At 41.3% G+C, this 22,108-nt stretch overlaps 2 protein-coding genes across 4 annotated transcripts; one reads left to right on the top strand and one right to left on the bottom strand.

Annotated features, from left to right (window-relative positions):
• Nucleotides 1–3,758: 3,758 nt before the first annotated feature.
• LOC106742416 (DEAD-box ATP-dependent RNA helicase 20-like) lies at nt 3,759–15,711 on the bottom strand. 3 transcript variants are annotated; one of them, XM_014615332.1, is made up of 4 exons: nt 15,404–15,711; nt 14,502–14,982; nt 13,062–14,186; nt 3,759–12,932 (listed from the first exon to the last, which is right to left on the bottom strand). In XM_014615332.1, exons 1-4 carry the CDS (start codon nt 15,433–15,435, stop codon nt 12,537–12,539), a joined length of 2,034 nt encoding a protein of 677 aa, XP_014470818.1. In that variant the 5' UTR covers nt 15,436–15,711; the 3' UTR covers nt 3,759–12,536. The 3 variants fall into 3 exon arrangements, with proteins under 3 accessions (XP_014470818.1, XP_014470816.1, XP_014470817.1); XM_014615330.1 differs by having other exon boundaries at nt 3,759–14,186; XM_014615331.1 differs by having other exon boundaries at nt 3,759–14,186; nt 14,502–14,958.
• Nucleotides 15,712–17,763: 2,052 nt separating this feature from the next.
• LOC106742407 (non-specific lipid-transfer protein-like) lies at nt 17,764–21,906 on the top strand. Its single transcript, XM_014615319.1, is given in 4 exon segments — nt 17,764–18,506; nt 18,642–19,017; nt 19,078–19,165; nt 19,167–21,906. Coding segments are annotated over 4 exon segments (1,650 nt in total). The 5' UTR covers nt 17,764–18,070; the 3' UTR covers nt 19,917–21,906.
• Nucleotides 21,907–22,108: the final 202 nt, after the last annotated feature.

Here is a 22,108-nt window from a genome sequence, read left to right as displayed (position 1 = left end):
TATATATATATATATATATTTATTTATATTTACTTATAACAACAATAGTAATATTTTTCTTACCTAACACATTCTGCGTTGTATTCAATAAGAGCTGAAAAATTAATGCAAGGAAATAGAAATCACAAACGCATTTTACTATTGCATTCGTTTATTCTCTTATGCTCTACCATAATACTGTAATAACATACAAGAAATGCACTTTAATGAAACCTACAGAAGAGAATCTGAATATAGAGTCTGTCACTTAACATCGCTTCGCGTTGTTTTTTTTCCGCTTGTTGTGTTCTTAGTACATGTAACAAATGTCTGCTTTTTTTCTCTTCGCTTAGCGACAAACACAAATATATTTCCATCAAACATTATCATCTTTTTTTCGATCGATATAAGGGATTCGTACGACGATAATCGATTCATCCTCTCTTGCTTCTCAACACTCACACATCTAAACGTGCATACAAGTCTTGCGCACGCGCGCATACACACACAACACACTCACACGTACACACACGCGCGCACACAACATACACACAACAAATAAGCTTAAATATTGCTATTAATATAGTCATCGTATTTTGTATCTCTGAAATGTCATGTGTGTTGGAAAAATAAACAAGCCACTTTACCTCTCTTTGGTCGTTTTTCATAATTCGTAGAAACTAATTTTATAAGGATACTATGGTTAAAATACAGATCACATTATTAGGTAATTTTGCTACCCATATCTCTTTTTTACTTTTGCACTGGTCTTCCGTTGTTATATTATCGCTCAATGTTATCGGAAAATATAAAAACTTATAGCAAGATAGATTCGTCGTGATTTACACGGACGGTGTAATTAATAACTTTATTTTCTCTGTAATAATAATATTACTTTTGCAGCAAAAATTTGACTCGATTATACTAAACAAAATAATAGAATCGCCCCAAGACAAAGCGAGAATGAATTTACGATCAAGAAGATCGCTAATAATTCATATGTTTTTCTTTTTTTCGTCCCAAAAACCAATCACCAATTTTGGGAAAATTGTCTCTTGCGAAACATTACTAATTATATAGTATCATAACCAGCTGACGCCATTGATTTCCATATTCTTCTGCCATAAAACGGCTGATTTACGAGACATTTGAAATTTTTAATTATTTATCAACAATAAAACAATTCTGACTAGATATCAAAAAATTGTAACGTTTCTCATTTTACCATTGGCAACCTGAAATGCTAAGTATACAACTCATAGATCCGAGATGATACGAAAATATAAGGATTTCTTTCGCACTCGTACACAAAACTCAAAGTAATGAACGAAATTNAAAAGGGGGGGGGGGTATGAAAAGAAAAAATAAAAACCGTAAGAAGTTAAATTAAAATCATGGAAAGGTACAAGAAAATCAAGGATCATGAGGAATTCGAAACTTCTTACATTCTACGACGTTCTTTTGTGAATCAAGATATTCGTTTTTGAACCAAGAACGTTCAAATTGTAATCTAAATAAATTTACATTAGTAACAGTAGAAATTATCGGTTATGTTAGGTTAAATTAGGAACTTAAGTTATATATCTCGATCAACAACAGCAGAAATTTAACTAGATACGACCAAGGAGTGGCTTTTAAAACTTATATAATATATTCTACACAATAATGCATACTGGGTATTTCGCTCATAAAAAATGTACGTCGTAAAAAAGTCACATATTCTAGATAAAAATCTGAGTTGTCCTTGTGAAGAGTCCTTTAAGAGTTTTTATTTATTTTTAATATTAACCGAGATATTACGAGTTAAATATTTTGAATAATTTCATTCATAATATTTAGAAAAGTTTGAATAATTTTGTCATAAATACACACCATTGTTCTCACAAATCTGTGTAATTTCTTTCGCGTATCTCGATCCAACGTTTAGCCGTTTTAACACTTCGAATAACATTTCTGATCAAGCGTTAAATGCGCTGCGCCCAAAGCGAACAGCCAATAAGAGCTAGACGTTGGATCGAACTGTGCGAAATAAGTTATGCAGATTCACAAACTAGTGGTGTATTTATGATGAAATTATCCAAACTTCTATGTATTATAAATAATATTATTCAACCTTCAACTCGTAATATCTCGCGGTTAAATATTAAAAATATCCAAAAACTGTGAAGGACTTTCCGATTCAATTTTTATATAGAATATACGACTTTTTTCATGACATGCATGAGTAAAACAACCTGTATAATATCTGCATTTTAATTCCTTTCTTTTTCACCACGCGTTCTCTTTAGACACTATAGATCGCGCAAAGTAACTAGACAAAGCAATTATGAAGCTTTTTATCTCTTAACTTCCACATAAACTTCACCCTATCTTTTTTTGTTCGTTATATTCCCGAATAATTTGTAAATAATATACTTAACAACATCATATTTTGATAATTATGTTGAATTTTGCTTGACAGAAAGAGTAGAAGCTTTGTAGATTCTGCTCTACAGGTACTACTGTGTATGGTTTATTTTCATTGTGTGTAACGTATAATACGATATCGTATGATATCGTACAATACCAACAACGATCGTATTTTTGAGCCTTAAAGGCTGCGAAAAGATTAATAAGAACGACATGTAAATTTCTCTTTTATGTCTACAACGTCGTAATATGATTTTTGAAAATCTAGCGCATAATTATCAGCGCGATCACGTGACGTTCGCAAACTGGGAAGTTGCTACAAGATGTTCGTATATTACGATATTTAACGCGCATATAACAATGTCGCGTTAAATTTTACATTGTTCGCATAAATTGAGGCAATTTCGGAACTCACGAAAAAGTTCCCTCTTTCATACTTGCGCGCGAATACATTTTCTCGCAAGTTGCATTTAATCGCGTCAATCAGCAATCCGGCGAGTTCAAATTCCTGGATCGTCGTCGCGATCATTTTGATCAATAACGTTAGAAGTGAGCAATTGCGCGCTTTAAATTCTGACAAGGTACGTTGAAATATAAAGATATACGTCCAAATAAAGTAACATTTGTCATCGATTTGCAAAATATTCCAAAAACATTTCACTCTTTTTCAAACGGAAAAAGATCGGCAAGTTTTCGGAGTACTTTACAAGCCCGATCAATCGAGAGTGTCAATTTAGGGACGTGTCATTTAATTTCAATGTACTCTTCAAGAATCTCGAGCGTGTATTTTTTCGCTTCTGATATAAATTAATCGAGATGACCGTGGCGAAAGTAACACAGGAGCTTCGACTTCACCGTTCAATAATCAAATGATCACACACTCTCACACATGTTCGCATACACACATACACGCGTACGAGTCAACAAATTCGAAAGTAAAATAAAGAAAGATCGCTACAGATCACACTTTCTGTATCGAATTCGTCGTTCATCGAACGTTCGAATTAGGACGAAACACATGCCGCATTCTCGGCGCATATCCAGCGCTGAACACAGCTGCCGTGATTAGGGTAGGTTCGTAATAATTTGCATGCTGAGAAATTTCATAATTCCACGATTATTGGATTATGGCCATGTTTAGCGCCGAAGGGGCGTCGGGTACGCGGACTTTAATTGGCGCGCTATACCATACTGTTGTTGAAGGATTCACCCGTCGAAGGACTATAAAAACTGAAGCAGGGCAGGTCTTGCAACGCCTGTCCCGAAGTGCGTCAGTAACGAGGATAATAATCGCGATACTTTGTTTTTGAGAGCAACAGGTTACATCTTCAGCACATACTTTTCGCCATCTTGCTTATCTCGCGGCGGTNTTTTTTTTTTTTTTTTTTTTTTTTTTTTTTTTTTTTAGTAGCTCGTTTTCTTTAGTCGGTGGCCTTTACGTCTTAATTGCGCGCTAGTTACTAGAATAATATTGCAAGTTCAAACGGGACGCGAGTTAATAACGAACGAAAATCAGTCGAAACTCTAACTGGATTGTTCGTCTTTCGGGATAAATTTCACACAACAACGGACTGTTCGATCAAAATAGCCGATATGGCCATTATGAACTGCGAATGCCCTTATAACTTAAGCGACTTCATGTGCAAAGTTAACAGACGGTTTCTCTTGGATTAAGAATATGTTTAACTTAAGAATGAAAAAAAAAAAAGAAACGTTACATCGTAGCCTCTTTCGGGGTTTTAAGACTGCTTTTAGACAGACGTAACTACAATATCTTCGTACGTAAGGGAAATCCTTTTCTCGTGTTGAACGTAAATTCAATTTTTTTTCTTTTTATGATAATTAGACTCTACTATCGCGATACTTGACGCAACGAATTTAATGTATAATGCGCGTTTTAATCAGTCACTGTATGTACGACGCGTGAAATTGCTGAATACCTTAGACTTAGAAATACCGTTTTGCCAGCGAAAATTAACGCGGTCCAAGGAGAATAGAGATAATTGAGAGTATCGTTACACAACAAATCGGAGGCATCGAACACATACTTGCGTGTCCCAGCATATACAAGAGAAACTCCAGGAAAAAAAAAGATGTCAGACATGTCGCGAATTTCACAGAGAGAGACATTTCTCTCAGGTAGTTAATGAAATTCCCATTTAAACTCTAGATTATACCGTTGAAACAACATTCCGTAACTTATAGTTTATATCGTATACCCATAAATATATTAAATATTAATTAGCATTCCTATTGTGTATGAACATAGGATATTCTTTTTGTAATGAAACAATCTCAGGAAAATCGAACTATATTTACACCCCTTTTCCCCGTAGAACACCCAAGACGCAGATCAGGGTTCCATATCGCAAGGGAGAAGATTCCTAAGAGCAGGCACGAGGTCAGTTTCGAAGAAAGAAGGGAAGAGACTCTATGCTCTGCGACACCCATGACCACGGAGACGCCGCGATACTACAAAGTAACCGAAGATCATAAACGTTTCTTCAACAAAGTTAATAATACGCGAACGATCGAAATTATCAATAACAGTAAGACCACGGCCATCCGCAACGGCGCGAAGTCACACGAAACGATTAAATAAACGATTAGCAGTATACACACTTCGTCGTATACGGTGCACGTGTACACGTGTCGGATGGCGGGAAGCGGGACGGGGGATCTGCTAAACTCGTATATAAGTTGGCAAAGTTCAGTCTTCGTGTGTAAAAAAGAATAGTCCCTATAATAGTATGATATTTATGTTTACGATTAATTAAAAATGTTTATGTACGCGATATCACAGTGCTCATCAGCGTTCATCATGAAGAAGAGAAGAACAAGAAGAAGAAGATAGAAGAAAGTACTCCCCCGAATTGCGATTATCGGCTCTGTTTCGCCATCACAGAACGATCGCTATCATCGGATCTCGACTCAATCGCCACCGCAGGGGCACGTCGATGATCATTTCAATTTGACACCGACCCCTACATAGGACCGAATAGCGCAAAAGCAACTCGAAGTAAGTTCAAACGAAGTGGCGGCAGAACCAAAACCTGCGACCCTGCAACGTCCCGGTACTGCTAACTCGAGGTATCCGAAAATCCCGATTCCTTTACGAATGGCGCGTAAAGAATCGACGTATCGCAAGGATCCTAAGTGCTCTATGAATGAAAATTGATGACAAGATCCAAAATGAGCGAGAAACGCAGACCCTGCTGTAATTTTATATTAACGCAATATACGAGATTACTCTCTCAATCCCAAGATCACCACGGAATACATATCTTGATGAGATTACGGAGTACAATCTCAATACCAAAATATAAACTCTCTCTCTCTCTCTCTCTCTCTCTCTCTCTCTCTCTCTTTCTCGTGCACTTCACTAATACACAACTGAAATTATACATTTTCTGGATATAACATCAGTTTAATTCGTCCCACTATGTGTCTCATGCAGGGTAAACACTATAGTCGCAGGCACCAATACCTACAGAATCGTGGCCATATGAAGATATAGTTACGAGACTGCCTTGAAAAACTTCTTGGCCCCCGTATTGTAATTAAAGGCCAATTAATTTGATATTCCCATCGCGTTATACCTCAAAGCGCACAGGTTAGACCCTAAAGTGGCCGTCGTTGTGATTTTAAGTTATAAAAATTTATTAATCTTACTTCTCTCTCTCTCTCTCTCTCTCTCTCTCCCCTCCTCTTCCAAAATTCTGTATCTGACATGTAATTGTGCTAATAAAAATATAGAAACTGTAGCTTAGTAATTAATTACTGGCTTTTAATAACAGCTGATTATTAGATTGCGTAAAGAAATGTTTTAAAATTTTGAAGAACTGTAGAATATAATTTGGCCAATGTTCTTCGTCGAAAAAGATCGGCAGTTCTGGTATAATGACATATTACTTCGTGTGGATGTCGAGAGATTTCATAAAAAGTATACAAATATATATAGCATATAGCACAGAAACTTGCAATAATATCGCAGCAACGTTGAAACAACATTAATGTTAGCTTTTGTACTATGTGCATATATACATACACATATATACGTATGTGTGTGTCCCACACAAAAGTTAACGTTATTGCAATATTACTTCCAGCTTCTGTATTATATATATATATATATATATATATATTGTATATTTTTATATATACGATATCATCATTTTATTTAGCAGTGCGTGTGTACTGCTAAATAAAATGATAGAGTCGTATTAAATTTGTTATCTTTAAAAAAAAACCTTTTTATATAATCCAATGAGATCATAACGTTTGCCCCAGTAAAGTGAGAGAAAAGTACGTTTGATATCGTTTCCCTTTCTTGTTAGCTAAATGGATATCGACGGCCCTGCATTAAGCATCATTAAGGTCAGATGACTGATATACCACATATAAAACTGATGAGATACGTTCCTTATTTTAATCATGATGCACGATAGGTAGATCTAGAAATATGCTACGTTTTACATATCACAGAACTACGCGTACACCCGCTATCCAACTGCTTTGTACCAAGAAAGAGAATGAAAGGAAAATAGAGTACAAAACTTCCAAGTTTTTAAACAATCGCACAATTAATATCGTAAAATAATTCAAACCTTTCATGAAAGCGAAATAAAATATCAACAGCGTCAGTAATGATTATGTCAACAGTATAATCGTTTTTCATTTCGAAGGATGATAGTTTATATCAGGGATTAACTAATGAACTAGTTCATAATGAATTATTCAGTGCGAGTTTCCTTTAATTTGAGTAGAACTGCCACGATTTGATAGCGGGTGTACGCAATGTGCGAGAGTATTCAGGACTTTATCATGCTCGCAACACATACGTTTCCTATTATTATATCACTATTCATCGACATAACGTATGCAATCCGATTGACAAAGTAGGCGCGTCAAGATCAATATTCGCCGATCGAAGACCCTACACGATCGAAGGATCCTTCAATTCGAAGGTTCGGATGTTCCAATATCAGAAACCGAGGAAAATTGTAACCATCCAAAATTTACAAATCATGTATGATATTTTTCTTGAAACTCAAGATCTGAAGAATACCGTAAAGTATCGAAGCTCTTAAAGTGCCAAGATTTTCAAATACGTTTTGTAATCTGAAGTAAAGTTCAAGATCCCTAAGTTCTGAAAGCCCAATCTGCCGAATTCTTGGAATTTCAAAATACCACGTTCACCAAGTCGTAAGAGGTGTTGGTACTTCCAAGTTTCAAACCTGCGAGGATCTAGAGGATCTAAAATTGCAATCTGGAGCTTTGAGAATTCCGAGATGTCATGGAACCTGAAAATCTATGTCAGAATTTACCGGGATGCGATCAACGGCGAAACTATGATAACAGCAGTTTCGGAATACGAACCTTCGAAGAAGGCAAGTATCCAAGGACACGAGGATCCTGATTCAGGAGATATCGCATATGTCCCACTTCGTTGAATATTATTGACTATCGTTTTCCCGTAAAAAACACTGGAGGCTCTCCACGGCGATTAACGGCGTCCAAAACCAATCCACGTATCATGCCCGATCTCGAGTACGCGAATCTAACCGAGCCAAAGGACTTTACTGCGAGAGGGATTGCTGCATCTTTGCAATTCTTGCGTTGTGTGCGTAACGAGTGGCTAATTACTTCACAAAAGCGAGTCGCGAGTAAATAACCGCCACGCGGCGATAATCAACAATCATTAATTAATAGCGTCCCTGCGCGAATGCATCCCTGCATTTGTTAGCTGGTATTAATTCTCTGGCCTCCCACGAAAAACTTAAACGGGAGGGAACAACACTATCAGTTACTCTACTATAATTTATAATTATTAAAAACAATATAAAGAGGAATAGCTAGATAAAACTCAGAGAGGAAGATATTTGAGGAACAGTCATAAAACTGGACACTCGGGGTGATTATTCATAGTTCAACCTTATTTTTAAAATCGCCCCGAGCTCATCTTAAGATTCATTGGCTACATAGCGAAACTTGAGATGAATTTAGGACGATCTTATAAAATCTTAGATCGGACTATGAATACCGCTCTCAACTACAGTTCATTACTGAACGGTGAAATCAGGAGAAAAAACGCTCTCCCTAAGAACTGAGATTGTTTTTCACTCGGTTTCCCTGAGACCAGAGAATTACATATATATACATACATATATATATATATCTCTCTCTCTCTCTCTCTCTCTCTCTCTCTCTCTCTCTCTCTCTTTCCTCTATCATTGTCGCTTCCTATTTCTTTCTCGATAATTACATGATATACGGTGGTATGTGCAGAGTAATCTGGAGGCTCGCAAAAATGCGACACGCTGCTAACAAGATACGTTACATGCCCTGACAGCGTGCGCCAATTAATTGGTTCGATAATTAATCGGGCATGTTGATTAGAAAACGTCCTCCGGTACCGCAAAGGGCTGCTTCAGAATACAACAATATGTTATATCCTTAGTTTACCATACGCAAGTCGGTTTGCGGTGCGTCCACTCTTCAACCGGTATTTCTCATGTTCACTGAGCACAAAAGATCTTCAATGTTATCGCAATTTGCAAAATTTCAAAGTTCAATCTGTGGATTCTAAGATCGCAAAAGTCTCAGAACGTAGAAGGAGAGAATTTAGCTTCTATCGAGTTTAACTCCAAAATTAAAACCTTCGCCTGCTCCAGAAAACAATTGCCAAAGATGTGCCAAAGTAACAATCCAACGAAACAAGGATGTGCAAACGTCTGTGAAGATGAAAATATTTAAAGGTTTCAATATCCCAAATACTTATGTCTTCATTCTTTCTTTTCTTTATCATCCTTTCAATGTTCGCGAGGGATTCTATATTCCAGAAGTTAGCCTGTGAGCTATTAAAGTTCCGAAATGTTCAAAGAATGAAGAGAAAAAGTTACAGGTCAAAGAAAAAGATGGATTCAACAAAATGCAAAATCCGAAGAGTCTGAAAGTCCCGAAGGACGAGCGCCGCGGGGAACGAAGTAAATTACCAGTAGAAGAGTGAAACTTCAGCAGAAAGTAGCATATAATCGTTACTGTTCACCGGAGTGAGAAATGGCGTAATTTGGACCGTTGCTTGTTAACTAAAAGAACAGGTACAACTAAAGATCAGATTAGTTTCAATGGCGGCCAGCCTGCGCGCACGGTGCGCAGAGACAAGACCACTCAGTGGCCAATTGCATAAACATCAAACAACAATGTATCATATAATCATTCGTTGGTTCAACAACAAATCACTTTCGATATATATATAAAAATAAGATATCAAACTTTGCGTCGAGGTACACAGCCATTGTGACTACCTGCTTAATTTACCCCTAAAAGTCATGCCCGTCTCTCCAAGAATCGACCGTTCAAACCCCGCTAAAAGTGTCCCTGGATCCGTAATGTCAGGAAGTCCAAGAAGTTAAGCGCTCGAAGCTCCAAGAAGCATCACGCGAACGTTCGCATTTGAAACTTAGAAATTGCAAGAGACAAAGAGAATCCGAGGATTAAAAGATATGTTCAAAGATGATTGTCTAAGAATGTCGGAGCATTCGAAGTAGGAATGTGGAGGCTCAGAGTTCAAGATTTCAAAGTGTCTGTGTTTTGTGTGTGTGTGTGTGTGTGTGTGTGTGTGTGTGTGTGTGTGTGTGTGTGTGTGTCAAATTTCCAAGGACTCAGAGATTCCTATGAGTGCGAGTTCCAAGTGTCCTGAAACCGTAGACCAGGATTCCGCGAATCCAGAGATCTCGAAGCCACGTTTGAACACTTGCGAGATCCTCGGAGCACGAGATGCTTACTTTTTTTTTTTTACGCTACGATTAGTTGCATCGGAGTGCCCGAAATTAGTTTAGTTTCGTCGGCGAAGCTGTTCCAGGCGTTCCCAGCTGTTCCAGTCTGTCTTTCTCTTTTCTCCCTTTGTTTGTTTTTACTTTATATATATTGACGGTCTCCGTTGCTTCTTTCATGCTCGCGGAACAGAGGGCACGACAATTTGTTAATCATGCCGGAGCGCATAAAAAATGGCTTAATTTTTATGCAAAAGGCCTTACAAATTTTCTTTCCATAGAGAGTATCGCGCGTTTTGTTTGCTGGTTTCATTTTCTGTGTATGTGTAATCACGCGAACTATATAAATAAATTATAAATTATTACATCTGATATATAGTCTTAACCCACCCCCTTCTATATGTTTCGTGCATTTCGGAGAAAGCATTTATAATGTAGTTACAATAGTTTACTCGCGCAAGAGGATTACTATTTATTCTCAATTATACCATTAAAGGGTTTCATGGACCGTCAACGTGGCGGTCAACATCTAGAATCGATATTATATCATGTATGCTCATCGCTAAAGATGCTAAACGCTACATCAAAAATCCGAAAACTGGAATGTGCCTCCATTGATCGGTATGCCGTCTCGGTTCTGTGTCCACTGATTTAACAATTTGAGTTTATCCAACCTCGTCAAATTCTCTTGCAAGGACGAACGAAAGTCGACGAGTGGCAGTGCAAAAATTAACTTTGTAAGAAGAAAAATATTTTAGCATTTACTTGTATACTAAATGTTTTTATTTTTTCACCGCATTGCACGCTGTAAAACGTAAATGATAATTGGAGCGTGCGATAATCGGAGATGCATTGTAATTTTACACTTGCGAACAAATCGATCAAGTGACCGTATAATTTAAATTGTTGCAGAAATTACCGAATAATTTAAATATAAGAAACTGCAAAAGTGAACGAACTTCAATAAGCTTTCCTACAAAAATATAAGCTCTCCAATCTGAAACATTTCTTATTTGTTATATTTTTTCCAACTATAGTCTCCGATTTTCTTTTATTTTTACATCGTTCGCACGCTCCGCTCCGAACTTCTTCATTGTGTGTGTGTGTGTGTGTGTGTGTGTGTGTGTGTGTGTGTCGTTATTTTATAACTTCTATTATCTCACTACGTATTCATAGTGTTCACTATGTGTCCATAACTGTTTCAAAAAAAAAAAAAAAAATTAAATATATAATTTATACACTTCACGTTAAAGAAAATATATACATAAATCTTTAATCGAATAATATATCATTTGAAATATTTAAAAGAGAATTCACACCTTGACGGAAAAGCAGAAACCAATCAGAACCCGCACTGGTAGTCGACAGTTTTTGCTTTATCTACCGCTTATTACCAGCGCGAGTTCTGATTGGCTTTTGCTTCTCTGTCAACATGTGAATTCACCCTAGATCGGTTAGGCGATCCTTTCCATTGTAAAGATATACTTGCGGATTCAACGCTTCGGCCAGAAGCAATCATTCCTGTGCTGCTCCTATGCTGTTGTACCGAAAAGATTATATCTTTATTCCCGGTACATTTCCTAATTTCTAAAGGTTTTAAATTTGTGACGTGCACAAGAGGTTCAAGAGAACCAGAAGTTAAAATATCGCATATTCCTCACAACTGCTTCAGTTTCTATAACACTGAAAAACTAGTTTTCATGTTAATAATTATTTCTTTACGCACCGTGTTAACAATTGGATTCAAATTGTTAAAGCATCATCCTCCGAACCGTGACGGCGACAAACAAAAATTCAATTTTTCTATCTGCAACTTCTCCAACGGCTGGATACGCCGAATATTTCAAAATAAAAACGCTTAAAAGTACATCGAACCGGCACAATTCCAGAAAAAGAATAAACGAAAGAAATAAGAACAAGTGTTACACATTAAAGATATGCAGTAGACTGTCGATTCTTAAAAATTTCAGTGTTGTCGGAAATCTCCGAGGAGGCGGCAAGGCGTTCGATCGTGCAAAAAGCCAAATTCCAAATCCGACTCTACTTCCGTTGGTAAGCTCGTGAGAAACACCTTTCCCCTTCTCAACTCAACATTGTTAATTTCTCTCGACGAGGTGTCGAAATTCCCACAAACTGATCTCTAGAATTCGAAATGATCGAAGCACGAGTTTAACATCCGGACGCCTCGGACCCCACCAAAATAGAACTCCCGTAAATTCTACGAGCTGGTTAATTAATATCGACAGTCTACCATAGCCGAATTGGGTCCACTGTCACACCAATAGGGACCCAATGGTAGGACCCGATAGGCGGGACCAACTTACTTACTTTTCATTTAGCCCGTACCCCGGCGGTTTTGTACCGCGGGAGGCGTCACTGCTGCACCGGCGTAGGCGGATACGGATATCCGTACGGCGGCATGGCCTGAAACTGGCTATAACCCATTGATTGGTACGCGCAGGCGCCGGCGTTCGGGGGCGGTCGGTTCGTCGTCTGGAAGAACTTGTTGTTCACGAGGTTCTGGATGCCGGAGTCAGTGTGCCCGCCGGATGGCATCATGAAGGGCGGCGGCATCGAGTACACATTGGGCCCGTTCTGACCGCCGTTGAAGCCGTTCTGCCGACTGTGAAAGCGATTACCCTGGTATCCGGTCCTGTTTTGATACCTGGGCGCGCTGCTGCTGGTCTGCTGATGGGTAGGTTGACACGCGTTGTTAGTAGCCTGATAGCCGTTCTGGTAGCCAGAGGCGGGCTGTCGTTGCTGATGTTGCTGTTGATAAGAGTGCTGTGGCTGATAATTGTTCTGGCGATTGGCTTGGTATCCGCCACCACCGGCGTTGCGTTGATGACGCACCATAGCCTTCTCCTGATTGGCCTGTTGGCTGTGGTGCTGGCTCACCTGCTGCGGAATGTGCTGACTCTGCCAGTTGTTTATGGTCGGGCTGATGTTGTTCCTGGGACTCCCGTGTGTGTTGTTGTCCTTGCCGCGTCCGTGGCTCCATCGCTGCCGCCCTTTGCCGTATTGGTTCCTCATGGAGTTCGCCATGTCCGCCAGCTGTGGATTTATAGCTTGGCCAGCTTCCTCCAATACCGCGATCAGCTCCTTCGCCTGTCTCGCGTTGTTCGGCGTGAAGTAAGCGTAGGCGGTACCCGCGCTCTGGCAGCGGCCAGTTCTGCCGATCCTGTGGATGTAGTCCTCGGAGCTGTTGGGGTAGTCGAAGTTGATGACGTATTTCACATCCTCGACGTCTAAACCGCGCGCCGCCACGTCAGTCGCGACCAAAATCATGGTTTTGCCATTGCGGAATTCCGACAGCACGTAGTCGCGCTCCGGCTGCGACTTGTCGCCGTGGATCGAAATGGCGGGCCAGCCTTCGCGCTTGATCGCCTTCGTGATGTCGTCCACCTTCTTCTTCGTCTCCACGAAGATGATCATCTTGCTGCCGCGCTCTGTCCCGATCTCACGCAGCAACTGCGACAGTTTAGACTCCTTCTCGTGCTCTTGGCATATCTCGATGATCTGCCGGATGTTGTGGTTGGCCGCCAAGGTCAAGGAGCCGATATTGATCTGGATGTAGTCGGTGAGGAAGTCCTCGGCGAGAGCCTGCACCTCTTTGGGCCAAGTGGCCGACCACATGAGCACCTGCCGGTCGGGCCTGATTTGTTCGATGATCTTACGAATCTGCGGCTCAAAGCCCATGTCCAACATGCGATCGGCCTCGTCCAGCACCAGATATGTGCATCTGCGCAGGTTCGTGGTGCCTTTCTCGAGGAAGTCGATCAACCTGCCGGGTGTCGCGATGCAGATCTCCACTCCGCGCTCAAGATCGCGGGCCTGAGGCCCCTTCGGCGAGCCGCCGAAGATGCAGGTGTTGCGGATGCACGAGGATGAGCCGAAGTCGCGTGCGACTGTCTGGATCTGTTGAGCAAGTTCGCGCGTCGGAGCGAGAATCAGAACGATCGGGCCGTCACCGCGGCTCAAGCGAGGCTGGTGGTTGATGTGCACGGTTGCTGGAAGGATGTACTGAAATGAGAAGAACGACAGAAATAAGTCCTTTTTATGAAATTGCATGATTTTTCCGCAAAAGTTGTAAAGAGATCAAATCGATGGACTTTAAATGATATTTTCAGCTTATATTTGACTAGGTATTTTTGTCAATTGTAGCAAGCCAAATCAACAGGGAGGATTATAGTAAAAGTTGCTGGTTACAATATCTATTACCCTTTCCCTTGGCAAAATAAGGGCAACAAACAATGACATAACTAGATTTGTGTCTCTTGCTGCGGAAAGCAACCAAAATAATCGATCGATTAAATAGTGTTGTGTTGTTGTACTTACCGCCAAGGTTTTTCCAGACCCAGTTTGAGCTATTCCAACGAGATCTCGTCCGCTAAGTGCAATCGGCCAACCTTGAGCTTGTATGGCGGTAGGTTCGGCGAATCCCTGCTTTCTGATTTCTTCCATCACATAATCCGGGAAGTTGCTCTCTTTAAACTCCTGGATCGGGAAAGGCGTATTATTGCCCTTAACGGTGATCTCTTTGCCTGCATGATACTTGGTAATCTCTTCGGGCGTTCTGTTCAAAACATTGGCATGAGGAACATATAAGTTCTTCTTGATCGGAGGCAGTGATCCTAGATCCCAGATAGGTTTCTTGAGCAAGTCTCCTGGAGTCTTCCTGTGATTCTGTTTCTTTGTACCATAATCTTTCTGGCCCTGCTGCTGACTGTTCCAGTAAGTCCCGCCACTTCCTGCGTTGCGATTACCATAGTCTCGACTTCCCCTAGGCCTATAACTGATAAAAGCCCCATACATACATCTGGAAGGATGAAATGTACAAGGGATTTTACAACTTAATTTCAAGCCTCTCTTATACAAAGTTGAGTGTGTATCTTTTTCTTCTTTTTTTCTTCCCTTTTATACAAAGGGTTCATCTTTCTTGGAACTCATGATACGCGTCCCTTCATGTGTCGTAACGATGAAGGACCGCTTCTGTCGCTTGAAATCCGCCGGGCACTAAGACTGTTAAGTCCGCCGGATAATTATAATGATTATTTTCTCACAGTCAGAAGATGGAGCGAACAGCTAGAGGCTCGCTACGCAAAATGGCGGCCGAACGAAGCAACGGGCCCGAGAGGAGCCCGACGGCCATGGCAAAAAAAAAAAGCGTTCTCTGAGCGTCTCTCAATGAGAAGCCGATTTCGGACGAGACTTGTCGCGAAAGACGCCCGTAGACTTACCTGCCGTGCGCAGAGTATCCGTTATTGTACATCGGAAGGCGTGTCGACCCGAGTCAGTAGAAATCTCGCTGGGCCTAGAAAGCTGTTAAAGTATGTCAGATCGTACGACGGTTGTCAGTTGGCGGTGGCAGGATTAGCGTTCGTCGAGATGGTAGCCGCCCCCGCGAACCACAGAACGCTGTCGCACGAGCGACGAGAAGCTCGCCAGCGAACAACTCGGCTCGGCAGCACGGCAAATCCACGGACTCAACCCACAGGAACCGGCGAACGGTGCTACAATGGCGGCGGTGGAGGCTTCCGCGAGAGGACGGAAGCGACCGACTAGACCATAGATGCGCTAGCTGGCTGAAATCAAGACGCGTCCCGCTCAAGTGGAGGGGGCACACAGAGGAGAGGGGAGCCACACACGCTTCGGCTGCTTCGTGTGCGCGCACATGGATGTGATGTATTTATAGGAAATATCCGCTCCACCCTCTTTTCTCGATGCGGCGGCCTTCTCGCATCAGGACGAATGCTCGGCAACACCGCCGGAGTAACATTTGCCTGACCAATCAGGACGAAAAGATACTCTCGTTAGGTTCCGCTTTGCAACGACGTTATTCCAGCTTTGTTTAACGTCCATGATGTGTTCCTTTTAGCTGAACTGGCTGCACTAGTCGAAGAAATTTATGCATATTGAAGCGTGAGAATCTCTGAGTACATACGCTTCAATGTATATTTCTTGAACTAGTGCAGCCAGTTCAGCTAAAAAAAACATATCACCAGTGAGAAACCAAGATAGAATGACGTTGGCTTTGGGAGTGTTATAAGTGCCCACAGATTTCTTTATTACGATTGGTTAATTCGACGTTATTCCACCCGTCGAGTAGGGGGTTTGGGACGTAATTTAAGGAAGGCTGTTTTATGCTTTAAATTCATCTTTAGCTTGGCGTCCAATGAAATGAGTCTCTCGAAGATGAATGTAAGGAGGCTTTAAATATAAAGTCCGGCAATGAATATCGGCATTAGTTCATGAGGATTTGCTTACTGCGTATGCGCAATGAGCAAAGTAAAATTTCAGGAACTCGCTCCATTATAAGGCATTCATATATTCAGTCATCTTATATTTAAGATTGCTTCAAACGCCATACAGATCGTGTCATTGGCTATGAAGCACAAACAACATTCAAAATGTTATGTGGATCCTATGCTCCAACTAAATGCGAAACTGCTGAAAGTCCTCATGTGGTACTGTGATGTATTTTACACATGCGCACGAGGATCTGGCCAAACAGATTCGTCGCCACCGTTTCGTGCGTCATCGACCGGAGGCTCCGAGCACGCGCTTTCCGCATGCACAGCAGAGCACGCTGCGCACGCATGCACGGAGCTTCGAGCCGATCGATGAACGGAACAGCCAAGCGTCAAAAAGCGCCCTTTCGTTAAAGTGATTTTGATGAGATACTATACATACTTGAATATTATACATATATTCAATATATATATATATATTGCACCATAGCGGCAGCTGATCAGATAGAATGATAATTGAATGGGTTATCTCCTTTTAGCGTCTATATACTAATAATAATCACGGCTGAAAAAAATATTCGTCAAACATGAACATGTTAAAATTTGGTGTAAAATATGAAGCTGGCCAACATGCATACGTATGGGTTATTACAGTTTGGATTCCCGGACGCAACTTTAGTGTTCGCAAGCTCCGTGAACACCCAGAACATTGCATAGCACACGAATATCGTACATAATATTCATAATTTTGTTCGTAATGGACAGTTGCGTGGAAATAAGGTGTGTTGATAATGAAAACGAGTTGCGATATTTGGCCTAATCTAAAAGAAAAATTTAACCTAACTCGAAGAAGAATAGAAGAAGATGCAAAACGACGCAGTAATTGGTCTGTTCTTTTTAACCGCATTACCGCAAACTGGTGCGTTAAGTTAGAGCGAGACAAAATATACTTGTCTCATTGTAAATTATTGAACCGGTTCAGCTAAGACCAAATGTCGTTCGCACGCTATCGTTTTCACACTGTTGGTCCCACGAATAGCGTATTGCGTTTATAGCCTCCGCTGCATGAAATGGCCAATTTCTGCCCAAAGAACGCGCGGCGGATATTCGCGCGATAGCCAATAAACTTCTTAGCGAAAAACGGCATGTTGATTGGCTACCGCACAAACTTCCACCTCGCGTCTTGTGGGCGGAAGAAGGCAATATTCGGGCTCCCTTTATTATATATGCCAAAAGAACGCACCCTCTTCTTCTCGATGGGAAAGATATATATATGTCGGTATTATCAGCGAAATCAATTAATGAAGCCATGATCAACATAGTGGCGCTCCGAGCGCCTCAAATGTTTCTTGTCATTGATGTTCCGCTCTCTGTCGTTCGAACGCTAATTATGCTACAAGGCGAAGTTGACGACCGTTCGTGATAATTACAAACAGCTTTGTCATTCAACGACTTCTCGTGTTTTTATTATCTTGTTATATAAAAGATTAAAGTTCATCCCGCGGCTTATATTTACCAGCGTGTCTCGAGTGTTCCGACAGTCTTTGATCCGCGTCACTACGTAGTCTCTTATTTGGACTTCACCAAATTTTGACAAGATTTCCAACGTGTAAACAAGTGGCTGCAACGTATCCATTCGGCAGGAATTTCGAAGTAATGAAAATGGTACAGAAAACGAACGTGTACGTGATCGGCGCGGGAATGACGAAATTCGAGAAGCCCGGCAGGCGGGATGACTTTGACTACCCGCAAATGGCCAAGGAGGCGGTGAGCAAGGCCCTCCAGGACGCGCGAATCCCATACGATGCTGTGCAGGCTGTCTGCGTCGGATACGTCTACGGCGATTCCACTTGCGGTCAAAGGGCGATCTACGAGATCGGACTCAGCGGGTGTCCCATTTACAACGTCAACAACAACTGCGCCACCGGATCTACCGCTTTGTACCTCGCTAAGCAGATCATCGAGGGCGGGAATGTGGATTGTGTGTTGGCATTGGGCTTTGAGAAAATGGAGCTTGGCTCATTAACATCAAAATTCATGGACCGTACGCACCCTATGGACAAACACATCGAGCTAATGGCAGACATTACTGGTAAGCGATTAATCACAAAGTATAGAATAGCACGAGTCAATTGGAAATATAATTTAAGTAGAATTTTCGACATACACGTGGTGGAAGTTAAAAAATCGACTCTCAGATAGTGCACTTACAATTACTTGATTACAGGTATATCTGAGGGCCCTATCACTGCTCAACTATTTGGCAATGCTGGCATCGAGCATATGAAGAAATACGGCACCAAGCCTGAGCACTTTGCGAAGATCGCCTACAAGAATCACCTGCACTCCACGAACAATCCCTGTTCCCAGTTTCAAGAAAAGTACACCATGGAGCAAATCATGAATTCTCCACGAATATTCGGGCCACTGACGAAACTCCAGTGTTGCCCGACGTCTGACGGCTCGGCGGCTGTCGTTCTGGCCAATGAGGAGTTCGTCCGAAAGCATCACTTGGAGTCGCAAGCCGTCGCGATCCTGGCGATGGAGATGAGCACTGATTTGCCGTCGACATTCAGCTCGCGCTCGATCATGAACATCGTCGGGTATGAAAGAAAAGAGATATTTCACACGATAGAACGGATCGATAGTTCGCCAATTTGCAGGTACGACATGACGAGGAACGCGGCCGAGAAGGTCTTCGCGATAACCAAATACAGGCCGATAGACGTGGACGTGGTGGAATTGCACGACNGACGTGGTGGAATTACACGATTGCTTCTCCGTAAACGAGCTGATCACTTACGAGGCCTTGGGGCTTTGTCCACCCGGACACGGTGGGAGACTGGTGGACTCCGGCAACAACACGTACGGCGGTAAGTACGTCGTGAATCCCAGCGGCGGTCTCATCTCGAAAGGACACCCTCTGGGCGCCACCGGATTGGCGCAATGCGCCGAGCTCTGCTGGCAGCTTCGCGGACAGGCCGGCCCGAGGCAGGTACGCGGCGCGAAATTAGCATTGCAGCACAACATAGGCCTAGGCGGCGCTGTGGTCGTCGGCCTCTATCGCTTGGGCTTCCCGGAACATGGGATAATGAGGAACAATGTGAACGTGCACGCGAATCCGGAGATATTCCAAGCGAACGTGCTGTTCAAGTTGCTGCAGATCGCAATGCAAGAGGACGAGGACAGCATGATCGAGAAGGTACGCGGCGTTTACGGCTTCAAAATCACGAACGGTCCGGGTGGCGCCGAGGGCTTCTGGATCGTGGACGCCAAGGCCGGTAAAGGAAAGGTCGAGTACAACGGGAAGACTAAGCCCGACGTCACGTTCACGATCAGGGATACCGACATCGTGGATTTCATATCCGGGAAATTGAATCCGCAACAGGCCTTCTTCCAAGGTAAGGTGAAGATCCAAGGGAACATGGGCCTCGCCATGAAACTGCCGGATCTGCAGCGACGCGCCGCCAAGAAGATTGAACTTCTGCGTGCGAGATTGTAAGCAAGCTCCAAACTTTTTGCTGAAACGAGTGGGGAGCAATTATTCAAGAGATATCACGCGAGATATTTTACATAATTTCAGGTATATCGATCGAAAACGCAGTCTTATCTTTCGCGTGCTTTTTCATTATCAGACAACATTCTGCTGTTGTACCGTGTAATCTTATATTTGAAGTTATCGGATTCCTCCAATTTTTAATCGGAGTAAATAGATGTGATCGCGAAATTTACACAGACTTGTCTCTGTACATATATGTTAACGAAAGCAGTTTTCAATGAATAGTAATTGTAAACAACTTCTGATACCGGCGGCAAATACATACGAGGGTATCAATACGGACGCTGTACAGTTTGTAAATTCACATACGATGATATTATTATTAATTCAATGCACACAAGAGCGTTATGCAGATATAGAACATATTCTGATGCTTAAATATTTTTATCTCGTTCTCAGAGTACACGTCGCACATTTTTTCTTAAATTGTAAGGCCAATCGCGTCGTAATTCGTAATCTTAAACTGTGACTTTGAACTCGACAATCGTTTGCCTGAAAAGTATTCCTCGTGGACGTCAGGAGTGCGAAGAAAATGAGTCGTATAAGATGCAAAGTATAAATGCTCTATTAACATAATAATCGCATGCTATGATAAGCAACTTGAGTGAGGCGCGTCATGGGTGTAAACATAAGAAAACGATAACCAACAGCTCATCATTGGAAGAATTATAGTAGACAAAAAAGACGATGTCGACGGAGTCGTTTAATACGCGCGTGATATCTCTTTCGAGATTATTTAGCACGCTTTAAGGAAGCGCTAAATGCATTGTGACTGCATTCTATAAATTATTATAAATTACTTATACGTCGGTTATTTTTTTACTACACGATTCTTGAGCTAATCGTGAATCGTTACAATGTTATTGCAACATTGCTCCCTGAAAGGTACGATTATATATACATTGCAGTTACGTAAATTGATCGATACAAGTAGATCATGAGTCCATTTATCGTCTGTTATTCCAAACAGGGTGTAACTTCTCGGGGGACGCTGCGTATGAAAAGTGAAATTTCAAGCGTGAAATTCTTTTATTAATCGTTAGACATTTCGTTGATAGCGATTATAATCGATTTATCGATTTGTGCGTATAATTGAAAAATTGCAAAAAAAACGTGAATTTTGCTCGAGAGAGATTTCAAATAATTGAAAACATTATTTTTATGTAAATCTCTCCAGGAGATCAAATATAGGGTCTGCATATGATACACGCACAATGGTCGTGTTTTAAACGATATAAATTATATATCTTTTTTGCAAAAATGTGTAAGGGAAAGTTGTTATTCCCCTTTCGTGCGTTGTGCTCGCTTTTCAACGAGAGTATTTTACAATTGTTAAAAATTCATCATCATCATCATCATCATCGTTATAATTTCAAGGAGAGATACGACCCCTTCTTATAGGTGGAAATTAGATTTCGTATGGGTATACTACATCAGAAGGTTATAGATAAATATACGATTAATCTAGTTTTATATCTTTATGAACAACGGAGACAAATCTCACGTTGCGCGAATGCGATCACAGATCGTTTCGCCCACGTACTGACGAAAATGCCGGGATATCGTCGTCATACCTCCGAATTAATCACCGAAGCTTGAAAGTTACCGTCTCTCTCGCCCGAATGAGAAACGGTTGGTGTTTTCCATTTTCACACAATTCCATTTTCACAAGTCGTCAAGCATCATTCTATCTTTGTTATTCGTTGAATGCGGGACAAAGACAAAATAACGTTTGTGTCGACTTGTGTCACCAAATGGAAAGGTAATTCCCGGCGACGGTTAATCATCGTTTATTGCAACTGATTGGATTAATGCCTCGAAATAAATGTAATAACCTATTATATACTGCATTTATCATTTTTATACTATGTGAGGGGAACCGGTGCAATGTTCACGGTGATATATATTAATAAAAATGTTCTGGAAACAATCACCACTCTCTCTTGATCTCTCCACTTCTAGTCTCGCCTCTTGTGAATTTTTTTTCAGAGAAACTCTACAGGGAGATGTGATATCATATGTGATACTGTGAAAGCATTGGTATTACCCATAGATGTATAATAATTAGACCGCGCGGTCTCAACATTTGTTTGAACATGTCAAAAAGTGGAAAGAGATAGTATCGTTCCGTCTAC

The sequence above is a fragment of the Dinoponera quadriceps genome, unplaced genomic scaffold, assembly GCF_001313825.1.
Source record: "Dinoponera quadriceps isolate SergipeBrazil2010 unplaced genomic scaffold, ASM131382v1 scaffold754, whole genome shotgun sequence".
In the NCBI taxonomy this organism is placed as follows: Eukaryota; Metazoa; Arthropoda; class Insecta; order Hymenoptera; family Formicidae; genus Dinoponera; species Dinoponera quadriceps.
The sequence above is the reverse complement of the archived record's forward strand: the minus strand, read 5'-3'. Positions and strand labels throughout refer to the sequence as shown.